At 52.6% G+C, this 19047-nt stretch overlaps 2 protein-coding genes across 10 annotated transcripts; both read right to left on the bottom strand.

Moving 5' to 3' along the window:
* Window positions 1-2: 2 nt before the first annotated feature.
* CUNH6orf136 (chromosome unknown C6orf136 homolog) lies at window positions 3-5484 on the bottom strand. Of its 2 annotated transcripts, none has more exons than XM_050131734.1 (6): window positions 5267-5484; window positions 3721-4125; window positions 3343-3431; window positions 2970-3170; window positions 376-445; window positions 3-295 (listed from the first exon to the last, which is right to left on the bottom strand). In XM_050131734.1, exons 1-6 carry the CDS (start codon window positions 5336-5338, stop codon window positions 182-184), a joined length of 951 nt encoding a protein of 316 aa, XP_049987691.1. In that variant the 5' UTR covers window positions 5339-5484; the 3' UTR covers window positions 3-181. The 2 variants fall into 2 exon arrangements, with proteins under 2 accessions (XP_049987691.1, XP_049987690.1); XM_050131733.1 differs by lacking the exon at window positions 5267-5484 and adding an exon at window positions 5036-5194.
* Window positions 5485-5665: 181 nt separating this feature from the next.
* Atat1 (alpha tubulin acetyltransferase 1) lies at window positions 5666-18989 on the bottom strand. 8 transcript variants are annotated; one of them, XM_050131740.1, is made up of 13 exons: window positions 18593-18989; window positions 18139-18199; window positions 17968-18059; window positions 17790-17850; window positions 17564-17677; window positions 17332-17433; window positions 11667-11712; window positions 11483-11551; window positions 9270-9341; window positions 8844-9087; window positions 6465-6544; window positions 6336-6378; window positions 5666-6028 (listed from the first exon to the last, which is right to left on the bottom strand). In XM_050131740.1, the coding sequence occupies exons 1-13, from the start codon at window positions 18697-18699 to the stop codon at window positions 5845-5847; spliced, it is 1275 nt and encodes a 424-aa protein (XP_049987697.1). In that variant the 5' UTR covers window positions 18700-18989; the 3' UTR covers window positions 5666-5844. The 8 variants fall into 8 exon arrangements, with proteins under 8 accessions (XP_049987697.1, XP_049987696.1, XP_049987699.1 ...); XM_050131739.1 differs by having other exon boundaries at window positions 6336-6544; XM_050131742.1 differs by lacking the exon at window positions 6336-6378.
* Between the last annotated feature and the right edge of the window lie 58 nt (window positions 18990-19047).

Raw genomic sequence — 19047 nt, 5'->3', positions numbered from 1 at the left:
ACCTTGTTGTTTCCTTAAACTTTATTATTTACAAATTAAATTACACAGCAGCTTTACACAGCATGAGATGGGAAGAAGGCAGGAGAGTGGAGGGGAGGTGGCCGGCTCTGGACATTCCTGTCCACCTTCACCTCCTCTTGTGCGCAGCAAACTCTTCATGACGCCTCCACCCAAGTTGGGCTCAGGCCTTGGAGCACAGGTGTAAGTTGGGCTCTGGTTCTGAGAGCCCCAGGGCCACCAGAGCACCCACCAGCAGCTTCTTCACAGGCGTCGAAGGTGAGTGTGAGGGCGTCAGCTGCAGAGACAGGTTAATGAGGCTGGGGGGACACAGACGGTTCTGCCTTTCACCCCGCCCCACCCAGTCCCAACACTCACCTTGTCTAGGTGATGACGGCAAATGAGGCCACTGGAATTCAGGTAGAAGGTGGAATAGGCATCAAAGGTCCTGGAGAAGGGAGAAGCTTTTTGAGGGGGGCGAGTCATCCTGAGACTTAAGCATTTGTTAAAACGAGTTCCTAAGGGTCTCGTGTGTTCCATCACCTGAACTGCTTTACTTGAGCAGGATCTTGAATCCCAGGCTGACTTCCTACTCTAGCTTGAATACTGGGACCCATCAGTCGCTCCACTATGCCCAGCCACCTAATAATTTAAAACTTCTAATGCTGCCGGGTGCAGGTGGTGCATGTCTCTAATCCCAGCACTCGGGAGGCAGAGGCAGGGGGATCTCTGAGTTCAAGGCCAATCTGGTCTACAGAGCGAGTTCCAGGACAGGATTCAAAGTTACAGAGAAACCCTGTCTTGAAAAACAAACAAACAAAAAAACCCCAAACCCTCCTAATGCTCAGGTTGGATTCAGAGCAATTAAAAGCAATTAAATCATAATGCCCCTTTTACAGAAGACCTAGATTACTGCTCTGTGCAGCGAAGTTGGTGACCCACCATTGTTTTACTGTGTGGGTGGGCGGGCAGGTGCATGTGCCAGAGCAGAGGATGATCTGGGGAGCAGGTCCCCCTCCTCCCAGCATGTGGGTACCTGGTATTGAGCTGAGCTGCTTGTCAGACTTGGAAGCAAGCGTCTTTACTTACCCACCAAATCATCTCACTGGCCCAGAAACCATTTAAACACTGACAAACAATGGTGGAGGCTGAGCCTAATAAGTTTGGGGGATGTACTAGCCAGAAACTTAACCACGTTGTTCACCCAGGGTCGTGAAACTAAATTTAGGATGCAGTATTTTTATTCATTTGGTTTTTGAGATGGTTTCATATAGTCAACTCCTGATCCTCCAGGAAACGGGAATATTTTGTTCATTAAGAACATATCACATGTCAGGTCCAAGTAGCATAGAAGAAACTGAAATTCAGGGATTTCTTCTTTTCCTTCTGAGACAGGCTGTCTTAGAACTCACTGTGGAGACTAGGCTGGCCTCAAACTCAGAGATCTGCTTGTCTTTCCTCTGCAGTGCTGGGATGAAGGTATTTATCAACACCACCCAGCCGGGGTTTGTCTGTCTGTTTTCCCCTTCCTTCCTTCCTTCCTTCCTTCCTTCCTTCCTTCCTTCCTTCCTTCCTTCCTCCCCCCCTTTTGTTTTTTTTTGTTTGTTTTTTTGTTTTTGGTTTTTCAAGACAGGGTTTTTCTGTGGTTTTGGAGCCTGTCCTGGAACTAGCTCTTGTAGACCAGGCTGGTCTCGAACTCACAGAGATCCGCCTGCCTCTGCCTCCCAAGTGCTGTATTTGTTGTTTTTTTTTGAGACAGGGTTTCTCTGTGTTCAGTCCTAGCTGTCCTGAATGTACTTTGTAGGCCAGGCTGGCCTCAAACTCACGGAGATCCTCCTGCTTCTGCCTCCCAGGTGCTGGGATTAAAGCATGCGCCACCACTGCCCGGCTCTGACTGGGGTTTCTTAATAAACACAAAAACCTATTAATTTTATTAAAAGTAGACTGGACAATCGATATGGTTTTGAGTACAGGTACTTGCAGGCACGCCTGTACACTGAGTTCAATCCCCAGGATCTACATGGTAGAGAGAACTGATTCTCCCACTTACATGCTATGATGTGTACTGCCTCATGCACACCCGGACCTTAACTTACATGATGTGATGTTTACTACACATGCACATAAACACAAACAAATAGAAGTTTTTAATGATTTTTTTTAATATTTATTTATTTATAATGTATACAATGTTCTGTCTGTGTGTACTCCTGAAGGTCAGAAAAGGGCATTACAGATGGTTGTGAGCCACCATGTGGTTGCTGGGAATTGAACCCAGGACCTCTGGCAGAGCAACCAGTGCTCTTAACCTCTGAGCCATCTCTCCAGCCCCCCAAAAAATTATTTTTTAAAAAATTTTAAAAAATAGACAAAGTCTCTACCCCCAGGAAATTTTAAGATTTATTTATTTATTAAGTATATAATGTTCTGTCCGTATGTATGCCTGCATGCCAGAAGAGGGCACCAGACCTCATTTCAGATGGTTCTAAGCTATCATGTAGTTTCTGGGAATTGAACTCAGGACCTCTGGAAGTGCTCTTAACCACTGACCCCTCTCTCCAGCCCCTCCAGTTCCCCTCAGGAACTCTATAGTCAAATCAGAATAACTCAAGCACTGTTGGGAAACAAGACTGTAGTGGCATTTCATAAATAAAGCTTGCCTGAAGATCAGTGAGTAAAACAGCCCCACTGGTCAGCCTTACAGTGGTGACACACACCTTTAATCCTAGCCCTAGAGAGAATTATAAAACGAGAGGAGACAGCTCTCAGACATTCTTATTCTAAGATTCCTGAAGGTAGGATGGCCACTTTGGACTGAGGTCGAGATAGGAGCCAGTGGCTGGCTGTTCTGCTTTTCAGACCTTCAGGTTGAACCCCAATTTCTCTGAATTTTTATTAATTGTGCATCACAAGATGACCAACTCCCAAACGAGGACCATTAGGGAAGTCACCGCAGCTCGGGCCCCTCTTACCGGTAGAGATCCTCTTTATCACGCCTGTAGAAACGCAGGAAGAGCATGTGTATGGGCAGACCTACGAGCCTCCAGCGGGCTTGCAGGGTCCAGTTCTCAGGGTGGCGGGTCAGCTGTAGAATCTCCAACCGAAACTGTGCAAAATAGTTCCAAGCCAGGAAGCGGCAAAAGGTCAGGGACATAATGTACCATGTCCGGCCCCTGTGAAAATCAAAGGCACAGGGGCATCAGGACTATAGAACTAGAAAGCCAAACTGGCTTCTGTCCGAGGAGTGGGGAAAGAGTCTCAAGAAGGAGCCTGGAACCTTCTCTGAGACAGAGCTCGAGTGTCGAGCACTGGGTCCTCTTCTCCCTCCCTCACCCCGACTCTCACTTGGTACGGATGTTCAGGATCTCATTGGTGAACTCCACATCCATTGAATAGAGAGTGTAGTCATGGGAGCGAAGAAAGAGAGTAGGAAGCTAGGCGGAAGAAGACGGAGTCAGCCCAGTCTGGCCTTGAACCTGGAATCTTCTCCCTGTCACCCTGGTTTGGCTCATTTCTCGGTTATCTATTTTTAGGGTCTAACTTCCACTCCCACCTACGACCGAAAGGTCATCTCCAGTTTAGCTGTCCTTCATTCCGACCGAGGGACACCCGTTTCCCCAGGAAGCTACTTCACGGCACAGTTCTACGCCTGCCCCGTGCTGCCATGATGTCAGTTGGCTAACTTGCCTCCATATTCTTTCCCACCCCCGATGGACTGCTTACCTCGTGTCTCAGTTTCTCATGCATGACAGCCAGGTGCTCCTCCATACTCTGATCTCTTGATGGGGTGTCAGGGGAAGGATGGGAGGCTCCAGGGGCTTGGAAAGGTATCAAAGCCCCAGGATAGGGGCAAGGGGGTCCCTCAAAAAAAAGGCTCCTAAGCCCATCCAGACAACCATTGTGCAATTCAGGTCCTGGTCCCTCCTCCTTCTTTCCCAGAGGAAGAACCACCCACAACGAGTTGAGAGCCTGAACCTGAGAGAGAGGTGGTGGGAGAGCCTGAGGAAGAGGGTGGGTGGGAGGATGTGGGGGCGTGAGTGACCAGAGAAGAGGAAGAGAGGGAGAAGCGGGTGGAGTGGAGTGGGGCCAGATGGGTGGGAATGGTAGAGTCCGAGGAGAAAGCTGGTCCTAGAATAAGAACAGAAATTAAAAAAAAAAAAATCAGATGTCTAAGCTAGTCATGGTGGTATTAGGGAGGCAGAGGCAGGACTGCCCATGAGTCCCCAGCCAGTAAGACCTAGTTTCAAAAACCAAACAAATTAAATAATGCTTCACTGAAGCTGGGCTGCTGACGAGCCGCATGTCCTACCTGCTCCTCTGGCAGAAGAGGGAAGTACTAGAGGAAAGAGGATGGCCTCATCACTATCTCCAGTGCACACACAAGGAAAGGGAGTCATGACAATAGGACCAGGGCCACCTCCCCAACTTTAGAAAAAGCACCTTTACATTTCCAATCCCCCCCACCTGAAGGAGCCAGTTTTGCATCTCTGACTCCACGAATTAATAAGAATATGTTTTATGAACGAATGAAGAACCAGTTTATTGTAGCATGGATGAAATGATGTGACCCACACACATCTGTGTTCCTGACTCTGAAACTGTGCTGGGCAAAGAACACGCAGGTGAAAGGTACGAATGTTGGTTCCGACTCTACTGGAACCTCCATGACTCTCTCCCTGCGCCTCGGTGACAGTGTGAGGACTATACAGGATAAGGGAACTATTATCATTTTGGCTCCTCGGAATGACATAATTCTGGCCGACCGCTGAGGCGTGAACTCCTACGGTCGCTAACTGTTACTACAAGGATGGCAGGTCACCCTAGGTCACGACTGATTCCAGGTCCCTTGGCTCCCGGGGAACCCCAGGGGCAGGGGTACCCCGGTGCCCGGCCTTGCCCTCCAGGGGCCTTCCCTGCCGGGGGCGTGGCACTCGGGAGCCCGGACGGGTCCGCGGGGCCAGCCTAGCAACCGAGGACCGCTCTGCAGGTGCAGAGCAGGCCCGCAGTTCCGGTCTCTCCGCCCTGCCCTTCAAATCACCTCCAGGCACAGGTAACGGCGGGAGGCTGGCGCGCGGCGCTGCACCTCACCGGGGACGCCGGTCCCCGGACCCCGTTGATCTCCGCCAAGCCCGCGCCCCCTAACGCGTGCGGCGGCGGCCTGGGAAGGGGCTGCGGGGGCCATTGCGCCTGCGCGGCGCCCCGCCCCGCCCCGCCCCTCGCCGGCTCCGCGGAGGGTCTTCCTCCCGCCCCTCGGCCGCCTCCGCCTCACCTGGGGTCGAGCCTGGTAGGCGCGGAGGCAGGGCCCGAGGCGCCGGGCGGCCCCCCGACTCGGGCGGTACATGGTGTTCCGGGGGTGAGCGGGCGCCTCCCCGCGTCCCGTCTCGTCACTGGGCAGCGCGCCCCGGGGCCGGCTCCGTGAAGGGAAAGCAGGGAGGGGGGCCGGGGCCGAGGGAGGGAAACGGAGACGCCGTGCGCCTGCGCAGTGTGGGCCCGCAGCCGCCGAGGGACCGCTGCTGCGCGGGTTGCGCGCCTGCGCTCGGCGGACCGAGATGCTCCAAGAGCGCCTGCGCAGCCTCTGCCGGGCCTGGCGAAGTCTGCGCGAAGGTAGAGCTGAATGTGGTGTAATGTGTGAGCTGAAGCTACGACAAGTCACTTGTTTCAGTGGCCATCGAGATAAAAAATAAATACTTTTATTGCTCTGGTTAAAAATAAGATACAAACGATCTGAAGCTGACAGGCCTGTTGAATGAATGAATGAATGCATCCATTGTGAGGGCCGAGCTTTAGCTGTGTCCTGTAGTGAAGGAGAAATAATACGGACTTGGAGAGAGTGCCAGGGGGCTGTGGTCACCAAGGCCTGGTGCTGCGGCGTTCCTGAAGGTTTCGAATGAACCTGGCGTTGATTATGTCCCCACCCGCCGTCCACGACTGAGCTGGTGGAGCCCGGACCCTCGGAGCAACTCTGTGCGCAGTAGCTTCCTCCCCAGACCCATCCTGTAACAAGACCTGATCCTCACTGAGCGACCTGGACCTGGTGGGCGGGGAGAGGAGAGCAGGTTAGAGTTGCTAACGGGAGCTACTGTTCTGTTCTTCAAGGTCGCAGAGAAGACGTGTTGGGTTGTCAGGTCAGACTGGGACAATTAACAGGTCCAAACTTGAGACCATGGCGGAGGGAAGCACCAAAGCTCAGCCCATGAGGAAGAAGACCTAGTGCGGTGTTAGGTAGAAAGATGCGTGGGAACCGGCACCCGGTTCACAGACTTAGAGGAAGCGAGTGAGAGTATCGTTAGGCGGTGTCAGAGGTGCTGGCAGCTGTTAGGGGGACGTGTGGACCTCACCTATCCTCTGCTTCCTCTTCCCCCTGCTTCCGTTCTTGGCTGCCTGTGGAAATACCAGGCATCTGGGGAGACTGGAGTAGTGTGTGTGTGGGCCACATGATTGGAGAATAAGAAGGAGTGCCCACTTACCTGTACCCAGGGATGAGGTATGGCTTTCCCCATGGCGGCTGTAGTGGCAGCTCTGGGCTACCAGCCCCTGGGGAGTCCCCCTGTAGAAGAAATGGTAGATGATGGGGAAGAGGCTCAGGAGGAAAGGTGGCATGGAGGGGTTGGAGAGAGGAGGAGCAGCATGGGAACAGAACGACGGGCAGCTGTCACCCAGAGGGATCCTATCTAAGCTTTTCCCAGCAAAGGTAGGGGAGGGCTCATTTTATACCTCACGATTTTCTGACACATCCCTGCTGTCTTGCTTTATTCCAATTGGGGTGATGTGGTATGTGATGTGATCCAGTTATGTCATCAAAACACTCATGCATGCAAGAGAAGAGCTTGTTGGACCATGTGACCTGATGTTTGGAAAACATGGTTGCCCTTAGATATAAGAAATCTCAGACCAGGCTGGAGAGATGGCTCAGAGGTTAAGAGCACTGGCTGCTCTTCCAGAGGTCCTGAGTTCAATTCCCAGCAACCACATGGTGGCTCATAACCATCTGTACTGAGATCTGGCACCCTCCTCTGGCATGTGGGCATACATTGAGGCAGAATGTTGTATATATAATAAGGCAGAATTTAGGAGGAAAAGGCTGTCTTTTCACGGGGGTGACATACTCTGTTGGACTATTATTATTATATTACTATTACTGAGACAGGGTCTCACTGTACAGCCTTGGCTGGACTGGAACCTGCTACGTGGACCAGGCTCCCTCCAAACTCTTATCAAGATCTGTTCGCCAAGAGCTGGGCTTAAAGGCATGTGCCACCATGCCCGGTGCCCTGTGGGGATGGATTGGGGCAGACATGAGGAGGGCTGGCCAGGGGAAGGAGGTAGAAGTCGTGGGCGGGGAGAGGACCTAAGGTTCCCAAGTGGATAGCGAGGTCTTACATACTTATTGCAACTCTAGGATAGAACCAGCAATAAAGACCGGGCAGGGCAGACTGAGAAGGGGGTGGGTGGGTGGGTGGAGCGGCCCTGAGCTCGGCTGCAGATCTCAGATCTGAAGATGAGGAAGAGAGGTAGGGGCCCCAGGAAAGTAGGTGAGGCACAAATGAAACTTAACCGCTTCTCACTGAAAATGTCAATTTAGAAAACAGAAGAATCCACACTTTATTGAGACAACACTGAGAGGGAGAAGAGCCAAGTGGGGAGAGGGAGGTCCTGCTCCCAAGGACTTGAGGGAACACGCGGGGCACCTGATCTACCAGGCAGTCAGAGGGCGGGGGAGGGAGGGCAGCAGAAGGGTGATCCCCAGGTCATCTCAAGACAGTCTCCCGGGTCTATTTAGAGGGAGGCAGGGAGGTTAGAGGGGAATCCAGGATCTAATGGATCAGGCTTATCTTCAAAGACACAGCTAAGTGGTCCTGGAGTTTGCTGGGATCTACTGCCAAGAGAGGCTCAGGTTATCTGAAGTAAGTGGTGTTGTCTGTGGGTCTCTACACCTGAGACATCTACACAACACTCGGAAAGTAAGAGTTTGGCAATGTTGGGAGGACCCTGCTGGGAAGCCAAGGGGTCCTTGTCCGGGCAGCCTGTCAGCTTGGAGGCTGCCGTCAGCAGACTAACGGACAGGTCTGTTTGGCAGCAGGGTTAGAGCTGCCAGTGGGCACTGTGGAGGGAGTATCCACTGACAGGACACTCCTTCAGGGTTTTCCTGGCAGGGGAGGCCCTTCTTCCTTCCCTGATGGTCTGGAGTCTGACCGTAAGCAGACTGTGCTTCTCTAGGGAGTCGGTAGGAGCAGAGTGGGCTGCCTGTGGGAGAGCATAATGCCGGGGTAGGTGGGGGGTGTCTTCTGCGGTAAGAAAAGCTACAAAGTGTTTGGCTGTTTAGAACCCTGGCAACCCAGCTGTTCAGGGAAGGGGAAGAAAAGAATCCTGATGGAAGAGTGGGTTGCAGGGTTTGGGAAGGGGGAGGGAAAGGGGCAGCTGTCAGTATCGGCTCTCATCAGAGCGGGGAAGGGAGCTGTGGAGGGATGTTATGGATAGGAGGAGGGGAGAGGGAAGGCAGGGAGAGAGAAAAACAGAGATGTCAGAGGCGAAGGAGAAGCTAAGAGGAGACATAAAGGACACACCCACTCCCTGCCTGGAACCCAGTGGTTCCCAATCTGTGAGACACATGCAAATGTCAAGCCAAGATTCCCCCAGTTTGAAAGGCTCAAGGCCCCCACCCGATGGATCCTGTCTTCCTGTTCTTTTGATGACCCTCGGAATACCACTCTGGTCCCTGCTCTATATAAAGCCCGGCAGACCCGTGTCACAGAAACTTGTGTTTCTGGTAAAGATTGCACTGTTTGACATTCCTGGGGGTTCCTCTTATCCTTCACCGTGGCTCCCAAACTTGCAGGCCCTCTTACCTGGTGCGTCTGCGCTGAGCTGGGCTGCCCCCAGGGTCAGAGGCCAGCAGAAGGCGGGCAGTAGGGTGTGGGGGGCAGAGACGCAGGGAGCGCAGCAGCTCCTGCTCTGGCACAAAGGGTCGGAGGGGACCCCGATCCGGCGAGTTTCCCAGGCTGCTAGAGCGTGGAGGTGGGTGAGCTGGCGGTGTGGCCCGGCGAGGGGCCCTGTTCAGGGGCCAAGGAGGCTCCACAGCCACCTTTAGGACTGGGGAGCAGGTAAGAGAGAGAAGAAAGGGGAGAGTCACAATAATAAAGGTCAGGCAGGAGCGGCAGCCGTGGCCTTTAGTTTATTACTGTCTCGGGCTACCTTCCCTTCGCCACTCCCAGCTCCTCCCCTGGCCTCCCCGCCGCCCACCCTCCTCCCCACCCTCCTCCCTACCCCCTTACATTCTCTGTCACTGGAGGAGTATGGCTTAATGTCTCCCTCTGCCCTTTTGGGTGGCAGCTTCCGCGCTGGAGCTGGTGGTAGGGATACAAGGAAGTTTTAGGAGATGCACGTTCCACACCTCCTCCCTGCCGCTTCCCCAAGATCCCAAACTTCCGCTCCCCGACACCACAGCTCCTGGGAAAGCCAGAACAGAAGCCGTGCTGTGGCAAAGCCAGCACACCAGAGGGAGTCGGGGAGGAATGCTGGAGCACTTTCGGGGGAGCCAGAAGGAGCAGGCCAAACACGGAGTTTCAGGAGAAAGATCCAGGGGAGGCTGGGGCCTGGGAAACACAGGAGAGGGTGGCTGAGGGGAGGTGAGCTCTTACTGTCCGTGGGTGTTGTCAGGCCCCCCTGGGGTTCTGGGGCAGTGGAATAGTCCCAGCTGGGCCAGTGAGGACCCTGGGTCCCTCTAGATGAGATGGACAAAGCCCTTGGTTAATTGGGAATTGTTCTGGGGAGGCGGGGAGAGGAGGTGCAGAACCTCTCCTTTCTGTACATAAAAGATATGGAGACTGAGGTTTATTAGGTTTTAAAATGGTAATAAAAGAATGTGGCGGCCCTGCCTTTAGTACCTGCGCTGGAAAGGCAGAGGCAGGCCTGACAGGTGAGTTCCAAAGTGAGGCCCTGGCTCAGAGAACACACCTGTAATCCCAGCACTCAGGAGGAAGAGGCAGGTGGATCTCTGTGAGTTCTAGGCCACCCTGGTCTACATAGTGAGTTCCAGGACAGTCAGAACTATACAGAGAGATCCTATCTCAACCCCTTTCTCCCCAAAAAGAAGAGGAAAAAATGTGGGCATCTACAAAATGGCTCCAGCAAGCGGGAAATACTATATGGCAAGGGTGGGTTACCTCCCTTTCTTAGGTTCTGCATTACAAACAAGGATGGAGACCCCAAGCAGCTCTCTGTGGGTCTGCATCCATCCCAGATGGAAGCTCAACCTTACTGCCTGCTGGACAGTAGCCTCAGAAACCACGGCGGGTCATGGACATGATGGGCCTCTGGGAGCCTGGGCTAACTAACACTAACAAGGAGCAATGAGCTGTTCTTTGGGCCACGGTTACTAGGCCAAAGGGAAGGTACTAGCCACAAGGCTATCCCAGGAAGGAGGCCATTCTGCCTGGGCCAAGCAGCACCACACCACTGAGGATGTACTGCAGAGGGAACAGGGGAGGCAGGATGCAGCCTGTGAGTTTCATGCCAAACAGGCTCGATTTTTATTTATTTATTTAGAGACAGGTTTCTCTGTGTATCCCTGGCTGTCCTGGAACTTTGTAGACCAGACTGGCCTTGAACTCACAGATATTCACCTGCCTCTGCCTCCCAAGTGCTGGGATAAAAGGCGTGCGCCACCTGAATGTTATAAATTTTGAGCTTTCTCTTCTGTTTGTTTGGGTTTTTTTTCTTTTTTTCTTTTTTTTGTTTTTTGAGACAGGGTTTCTCTGTGGCTTTGGAGCCTGTCCTGGCACTAGCTCTGTAGACCAGGCTGGTCTCGAACTCACAGAGATCCGCGTTCATATCACGACACCATGGGACAGAAATCAAAGGACTGTTGGGCTCACTCGCCTGTCCCTCCCTGAAACATTTACAAAGTAATTTGATTTAGGCCTGTTTTGAGGGAGCTGACCTAGAAAAGAGGCTATGCTGGCATCAGTGGTCAGCCAAGGTCTGAAGGGGCTTGCTTCCTGAGAACCCTTGCCAAGAACGGGGCTGGAGTGCGCCTCGCCGGGAACGGGGCTGGTGTGCACCGGACCAAGGACGGGGCTGGGGTGCACCTCGCCGAGGACAGGGCTGGGGTGCGCCTCGCCGAGGACGGGGCTGGGGTGCACCTCGCCGCGAACGGGGCTGGGGTGCACCGGACCAAGGACGGGGCTGGGGTGCACTGCACCGAGGATGGGGCTGGGGTGCACCAGACCGAGGACGGGGCTGGGGTGCACCTCGCTGAGATCAGTGTAGTTAGTGCATGTGCTTCAGCATTAGCAGGACCTGAGTTCCTTCCAGTTATAAAATGCACGAGCTTCCAGCAGGGCTCAGGCAAATAGAGGGGACTGCTGGGTACGCGGGTGGCTTTAGGGTATTCTGAATTGCAGCAGATAGCACCGCGCACGCAGGAACCTCTTGAAAAACGAGACCTCACTGCCCTTTAATTCCACCCAGTCCACGCAGGCTTTACCAGCGGGCGTGGCATCGACCTCAGCAGCACGAGAGTGTCGAGTTGCCCTCAGAGAGGCAGTGGGGGGCCCTGTGAGGAAGGAAGAGGGGGGTGGCCCTCAGTGGGGGGCCAGTGGGACCAAGAGCCCACCTCTTTCCTTTCCCTCTCCCCAACTTGTAGACGAACACAAGGTAAGGAGACTTACGATGCTGGTGGGCAAAGAAGCCTTCAAAGATCACGAAGTTGTTCACCTGGAAGATGAAGCAAACAAAGCCTCAGAACACAGTGGGTCAGGACGGCCACAGGGGTGCATGCTTGCCCACCATGGGGCCCTGGCGTCAAGCCTCAGTCCACATACACTGGGTACTGTGGCACATGCCTGCTATGCTAGCCCTTGGAAAAGAAAGTAGGAAGGCGAGTTCAAGGTTAGCCTCAGCTACACAGAGAGCTGGAGGCCAGCCTGAGCTACATGAGACACTGCCCCAGGAAACAAAAACAAAGGGCTGGAGAGATGGGTCAGCAGTTAAGGGCACTTGCTGCCCTTGCAGAAGACTGGTTTATTTCCTAGCATCCACCATGGCAGCTCACAACCATCTCTAACTCCAGTCCTAGCCCTTCCAATGCTATTTCTGACCTCCTCCGTGTTTACCAGGCACACCTGTATTGCACATATATTCATGCAGGCAAGATATTCGTACACATAATAAAATAAATCTAGCCAGGCAGTGGCATCACATGGCTTTAATGCCAGCACTTGGGAGGCAGAGGCAGGCAGATCTCTTGGGTTTGAGGCCAGCCTGGTCTACAGAGTAAGTTCCAGGACAGCCAGGACTACAGAGAGAAACCCTGTGTCAAAAAAACAAATGAACAGGGGCTGGAGAGATGGCTCAGAGGTTAGGAGAACTGACTTTTCTTCCAGAGGTCCTGAGTTCAATTCCTAGCACCCACATGGTGGCTTACAACCATCTTTAATGAGATCTGGTGCCCTCTTCTGGCCAGCAAGCATACAGTCAGACAGAATACTGTATACATAATAAATAAATAAATAAATCTTAAAAAAAACCCAAATGAACAAAAACATACCTATTTTAAATATTTTTTAAAGAGAAAAACAGCTGGGCATGGTGGTGCCCAGCACTCGGAAGGCGGAGGCAGGTGGATCTCTGTGAGTTCGAGGCCAGCCAGGTCTACAGAACGAGTTCCAGGACAGGCAGGGCTGTTACACAGGGAAACCTTGTCTCAAAAATCCAAACACGCTGGGTAGTGGTGGTGCATGCCTTTAATCCCAGTACTCAGTAGGTAGAGGCAGGCAGATCTCTGTGATTTCAAGGCTAGCCTTGTGTACATAGCAAGTTCTAGGACAGCTGGGGCTGTTACACAGAGAAAACTTGTCTCAAAAAAGCAAAACAGGCTGGGCGGTGGTGTCTCACACCTTTAATCCCAGCACTTGGGAAGCAGAGGCAGGCAGATCTCATTGAGTTTGAGGTCAGCCTTATCTACAGAGTGAGTTCCAGGACTGGCTCCATCGCTACTCAGAAACCCTGTAGAAGAAAGAAGAAGAAAGAGGAGGAGGAGGAGGAGGAGGAGGAGGAGGAGGAGGAGGAGGAGGAGGAGGAGGAGGAGGAGGAGAAGAAGAAGAAGAAGAAGAAGAAGAAGAAGAAGAAGAAGAAGAAGAAGAAGAAGAAGAAGAAGCAGCAGCAGCAGCAGCAGCAGCAGCAGCAGCAGCAGCAGCAGTGGCACAGGACAGTTGTCAATCAACAGAATAGAATCAAAGGTGCAGGAATAAACTTACGTGTCCATGGTCATGTGATTTTCAACAAAGATGCCAAGATCACTCATTCAACAGGGAATAAACAAAAGTTTCTTTAACAAATGGTTCTTGGAAAAACGAAAATCCCCAAGAATCATGATCATAGCACAGACACAGAGTAAATGAAGGGGCAGCGGAGACACTGGTCTGCTGGGCCCTTCCATTCCCAGCATCCACATGGCGGCTCACAACCATCTGTGTTCCAGGGGATGCAATGCCCTATTCCCACCTCTGCAGACACTGCATGCACATAGCACACATACATACATGCAGGTACTCATACCTACATATAAATCTTAGCCAGAGCTTACAGGATAGAGGACATCCGTTGATATACAAGCTAGCCGCTCCACTTGCTTGTGGAAACAGCATATGTATAGCTCTGGCCTGTTCTGGAACTTGCTCTGTAGACCAGGCTGGCCTCGAACTCACAGAGATCTGTCTGCCTCTGCCACCCGAGTGCTGAGACTAAAGGCGTGCGTCACCACCGCCTGTCTTTGATTTTGCTTTTCACTCAGTAGAAACCAAAGCCTTTACAGTGACCCATGTGGCCCCAAGTGTGCTCCCTTCCTTTTGCCTCGGCTCTCATCATCTGCATTCCTTTTATAGCACTGACCTGGGCATATTCTCACTGCACAGCCGTACCGCACTGACCTGGGCATATTCTCACTGCACAGCCGTACCGCACTGACCTGGGCATATTCTCACTGCACAGCCTTACCGCACTGACCTGGGCATATTCCCACTGTACAGCCGTACTGCACTGACCTGGGCATATTCTCACTGACCTGGGCATATTCCCACTGCACAGCCGTACCGCACTGACATGGGCATATCCCCACTGCACAGCCGTACCGCACCGACCTGGGCATATCCCCACTGTACAGCCGCACCGCACCGACCTGGGCACATTCTCACTGCACAGCCGTACCGCACTGACCTGGGCATATTCCCACTGCACACCGACCTGGGCATATTCTCACTAACCTGGGCATATTCTCACTGTGCAGCCTTAGTACTGGCCACTACCTCTCTGGGACACTGGGCCTCACACACTTTCTTCACTCTGTTGCACGAATGAAGGAGCTTCTCAGTGACAGTGTCCTCCCGTATCTCACTCACCCGCACTAACAGTGATGTCTTTCTCACAGCACTCACCCTTACCTACAGTAAAGACTTTCAAGGAAGTCCTGGACCTCACTCTGTAGACCAGGCTGGCCCTGAACTCACAGATCCACCTGCCCCTGCCTCCCGAGTGCTGGGTTAGGCAGGCACCACCTTACCTGGCCCTAGAATACACTATGTTTGTCTGGCTCCACATTTAGGAAGCAGGTTCTTCTGATGGTTAAGGACTCCTGGTGCCCACAGCAGTGAGCTCGTTAGTCACCTGTCTCTAACTTAGTCACTCCCGTGATAAACAAGCTCAGCTCCCCGCGGAGCTGGGATGTCTGTTTTCTGTGTTGTCCATAAATACTGACTAAATGAGAACACAAGCTGCTTCAGTCTGGGGATGAAAATGAAGTGAACAACATGTCCAGGTGTGGTGGAGAACCCAGCCTGATTTACCTAGGTAGCTCCAGGACTGTCAGAGCTACACAGAGAGACCCTGTTTCAAAAAAGCAACAACAGGAAGGGAGGAAGGGAGGGAGCCTGATCAAGGATAACAGGCCATGAGGTGGCTCAGAGAGTAAGAACCCTGACTGCTCTTGCAAAGGACCCAGTTTAGGTTCTCAGCACGCTGGCCTCAATGGTTTCCACTCACCACACACATATTCTCATGCAGGCACACTCAAATACACACAGATATAAATAAAGAATGGATAATCTTAAAAAAGAATAAAAATAACCAGTGAATACATATAAATGTGGGTAAGTGCTATTGGCAGGATGAATTCCCACAAGTGTGGTGATCCAGCAGTTAGGAGTTTGGAGCAGGAGAATTACTGTGAGCGTGAGGCCATCCCGGGCCACACTGGGAGTTTCAGGTCAGCTGAGTTCCCTGAGGCAGAGGTAGGCGAATCCCTGAGCTCCAGCCAACCGGCACTACACTACATAATGAGCCACTCGCAAACACGAGCCTGTCGAAACAACAACCAGCTGTGCGTGTGGCACACCTGTAATCCCGCACTCTGAGCTGACACGGGCGGATCTCTGTGAATTTGAAGTCAGCCTGTTCTACTAGTGAGTTCTAGGACAGTCAGAGCTATATAGAGAGATCCCCCATCTCAAACAAACAAAAAACAGGAAAAGAAAAAAGACAAGAAGACAGGATGGGGCTGGAGTGGCTCAGCCATCAAGAACACTGCCTGCTGTTCCAGAGGTCTTGAGTTCAATTCCCAGCAACCACATAGTGGCTCACAACCATTATGTAGTAACATCTGGTGCCCTCTTCTGGCCTGCAGAACACTGTATACATAATGAATAAATAAATCTTTTAAAAAAATTCTTTAAATAAAAAAAGACAGGATGAATGTTTCCAGAACATGTGGCAGCGTGAGAAGAAAAGATTTAATTGTAAAAATAAATCACACTGGGCTGTGTGACATAATCCTAACTCTCGGGAGGCTGAGGCAGGAGGATCACCAGTTTGAGGTGGGCAGGCTGAAGGAGGGGTTATGCAGCAAGTCTCTTTCAGAAATAAAACAGCTGGGTATCAAGGTGTACCCGTTATCCCATAACTCAGGAGGTGGAGACAGAGAGTCACCCCGAGTTCAAGGCCAGCCTTAGCTACACAGTGAGATCCTGTTCCAAAAATCTGTGGCACCCTGGACACAAGTACACATAAACAACACTAAAGGGCTTCAGCAGATCGTGTGTGTGTGTGTGTGTGTGTGTGTGTGTGTATGTGTGTGTGTGTGTACATGTACACGTAACAACAATAAAGAGGAGATAATGTGGGAACATGGGAGAAGTTGAAGGGGTAGCAGTGCTATAGATACAAGAGTCTACGTATGAAGTTCTCAAAAAAATTAGCTGAGGTGGTGGCACACCCCTTTAATCCCAGCACTCTGGAGATAGAAGTAGGCGGATCTCTGTGTGTTCCAGGCCAGCCTGGTGTACAAGGTGAGTTCCAGGACAGCCAGAGTGACCCAGTGCAAACTTACTTGGAAAAGTAAAAGTCAGCGGCTGGAGAGCTGGCTCAGCCGTTTTCGGTGCTTGTTGCTCTTGCAGAGGACTAAGGTTTAGTCCTCAGCACATGGTGGCTCACAGCCATCTGTAACTCCAGTTCCAATGGTTCTGACCTCTCCCGACCTCTGTGTGCACAGGTATGGACATGATGCACACATACACACGCGGGTAGAACATTCACACACACACAATGACGTAAGCCTAACAGAACAACCCAAGGTAGGACTGGCCAGATGCCTCAAGTTCAGGTCTCAGGACCCATGTGGCAGAAGGTGCAAATTGGTTCTCATACGTCTTTCATCTCTACACATGAACAGGATTGCACGGTAAGAAAATAAAATGGAGCCTGGAGGTGGTGGCACACACCTTTAATCCCAGCACTCGGGAGGCAGAGGCAGCGGATCTCTGTGAGTTCGAGGCCAGCCTTGTGTACATAGGGAGTTTCAGGGCAGGCTCCAAAGCTACAGAGAAAGCCTGTCTCAAGAAGAAAAAGAAAGAGAGAGAGAGAGAGAGAGAGAGAGAGAGAGAGAGAGAGAGAGAGAGACAGGAAGGAAGGAAGGAAGGAAGGAAGGAAGGAAGGAAGGAAGGAAGGAAATGTAGATTCCCTAAAAAAGGGGAGCAGAGGGCTGGAGAGATGGCTCAGAGGTTAAGAGCACTGACTGCTCTTCCAGAGGTCCTGAGTTCAATTCCCAGCAACCACATGGTGGCTCACAGCCATCTATAATGAGATCTGGTGCCCTCTTCTGGCATGCAAGCATACACGGAAGGAATGTTGTATACATAATAAATAAATCTTTAAAAAAAAAAAACTAAAAAGGGGAGCAGAGTTGCAGCTCATGCAGCTCAGCGGCAGAGCACAAGTATAGCCCGCCCAAGGTCCTAGCTTTGCTCCCAGCGAGATGAGGTGCTGCCTCTGTGTGGAGCCTCTAACCTGTGGGACTGTGGTCTCCAGGTTGTAGTGCTTGTTCAGGAACTTGAGCAGCTTTGGTGACGGTCGATCGATGGCCAGCTGGTGTGGTTCAACTCGCTCTTTCTGCAGGAAACCGGAGACTTGGGGGCAGGGGGGTTGAGGGGGAAGCATGCTAGCGGGGAATTGGGAGCCTGGCAAGGGAACACGAGGGAAATGGGCCCCTGTGGGGCAGGCTGCAGGGCCTAGCTGGTACCTGTAACATGTACTGAAAGAGCTCTCGCCCGTGACCGTGCCGTTGCACTGACTCGTGGATGTAAAAGTCCAGAATGCAAAGTGGTTCCACCTCGTTGTGCGCTTCACGGTCATCCTATGGCGCCGAGAACAACGCGTCTTCTTAGGAGCCAGGCCTCTTTGTTACTCACCCCACCCCATCCTCCTCCACCAAAGCTTACTAATGTCCAGTTTGCAGCAACACTCACCAGTACAAAGAGTTTCTTGTATCCAACTTTGAGGAAACCAATGATGGCTCCTTTCCCTGCCCTGTGGGACGGGGAGAAGAATGAACGGGCAGTAGCAAACTGTCTGGGACAGATAGTAAAGAAAGGAGGACAGCGAGGGATAAGGGATTGATTCAGGTGGACGAACACTAGAACTCACGGTCGGGCCGAAATATCCTTCAGTATATAGACAACATGGCGGTTACTCTGCATCCTGGAAGCGCTGGTGATGGGTGCAGGGAGATGCTGGGCCTGCAGACATGAAGACACACTCTCTACCGGCCCCTTATCTGCCACCCAGTTTCCCTTTACTCCTGGAGGTGCCCCGTACCTTGGCAGAGGCCTTGCCCAGTTCGTCTATAATAGTCATGATTTGCTGCTGCAGATCCACACTAGAGAGAGAGGGGGCCGGTCAGCTATGCGCCTGGGTCACAGGGCCTGAGGAGTCACTCCTGGCAGCCTCCCTGGGCTCTCTGCCTTTGCCTGAACTCGACCTCCCCTCCCACCTCCCCTCCAGGCAGATCCCAAACTGTCAAGATTATTGTGGGGCAGCGGGAAAGGTGGGTCGCCCATAGCCTCAAGGTGAGGCCACATAGGGCCAAGGGGTGAAAGGCTAAGGATGCTGGCCGATTAATCCAGCAAGGTTCAGGGTCAAAGGTCACCAAAAACCAAGCTGTGAATACAGAAAGAATGGCCAGCAGTCAGTGAGAAGGGGGCGTGGTGCCTTGACCAGGTTTGGAAAGGAACCGGGACAGAAGGGCCACGGGGCGGGTTTGAAATGTCACCGGGCCGGCGTTGTGGTTCCGGGTCGGCGGGCCGGAGGCCGCAGGTGCTGGTCCAGCACGGTGATCCGCTCCGGGAACAGCGCATCCACATCGAACGGGAACTCCATGGCCCATTGTGCGGGACCGGACACGCCCCACACAACGTCACTTCCGCTACCTGGAGCGCACACCCTGCCTTTATTTCCAGGACCCGCCTCCAAGGATCGTCCCGCCCCCACAGCGGGGTCCAGCAGCCTAGAAGACCCCGTTTGTCCTGCCAAACTGGTGGTCTCCGAGCAACAGGACTCCTCTCGTCGATCTGTGCCCCTGTAGAAGCCAGGGCAACCAAGCAGATTTCACCGGGACTGGACCTCGGAGAACAGCTAAGGGGACCCACAAGGCAGGATGGTCTTCAAGCACCCTTTCCTTGCTGGAGTTGCAGGCAGGGTGAGTTTGGCCGAACACACTCCCACCGC

Source organism: Alexandromys fortis, unplaced genomic scaffold, assembly GCF_014885135.2.
Source record: "Alexandromys fortis isolate MF-2015 unplaced genomic scaffold, M_Fortis_MF-2015_v1.1 scaffold_390, whole genome shotgun sequence".
Lineage (NCBI taxonomy): Eukaryota > Metazoa > Chordata > Mammalia > Rodentia > Cricetidae > Alexandromys > Alexandromys fortis.
Note: the sequence above shows the minus strand (reverse complement) of the source record. Positions and strands in the feature narration are given on the sequence as shown.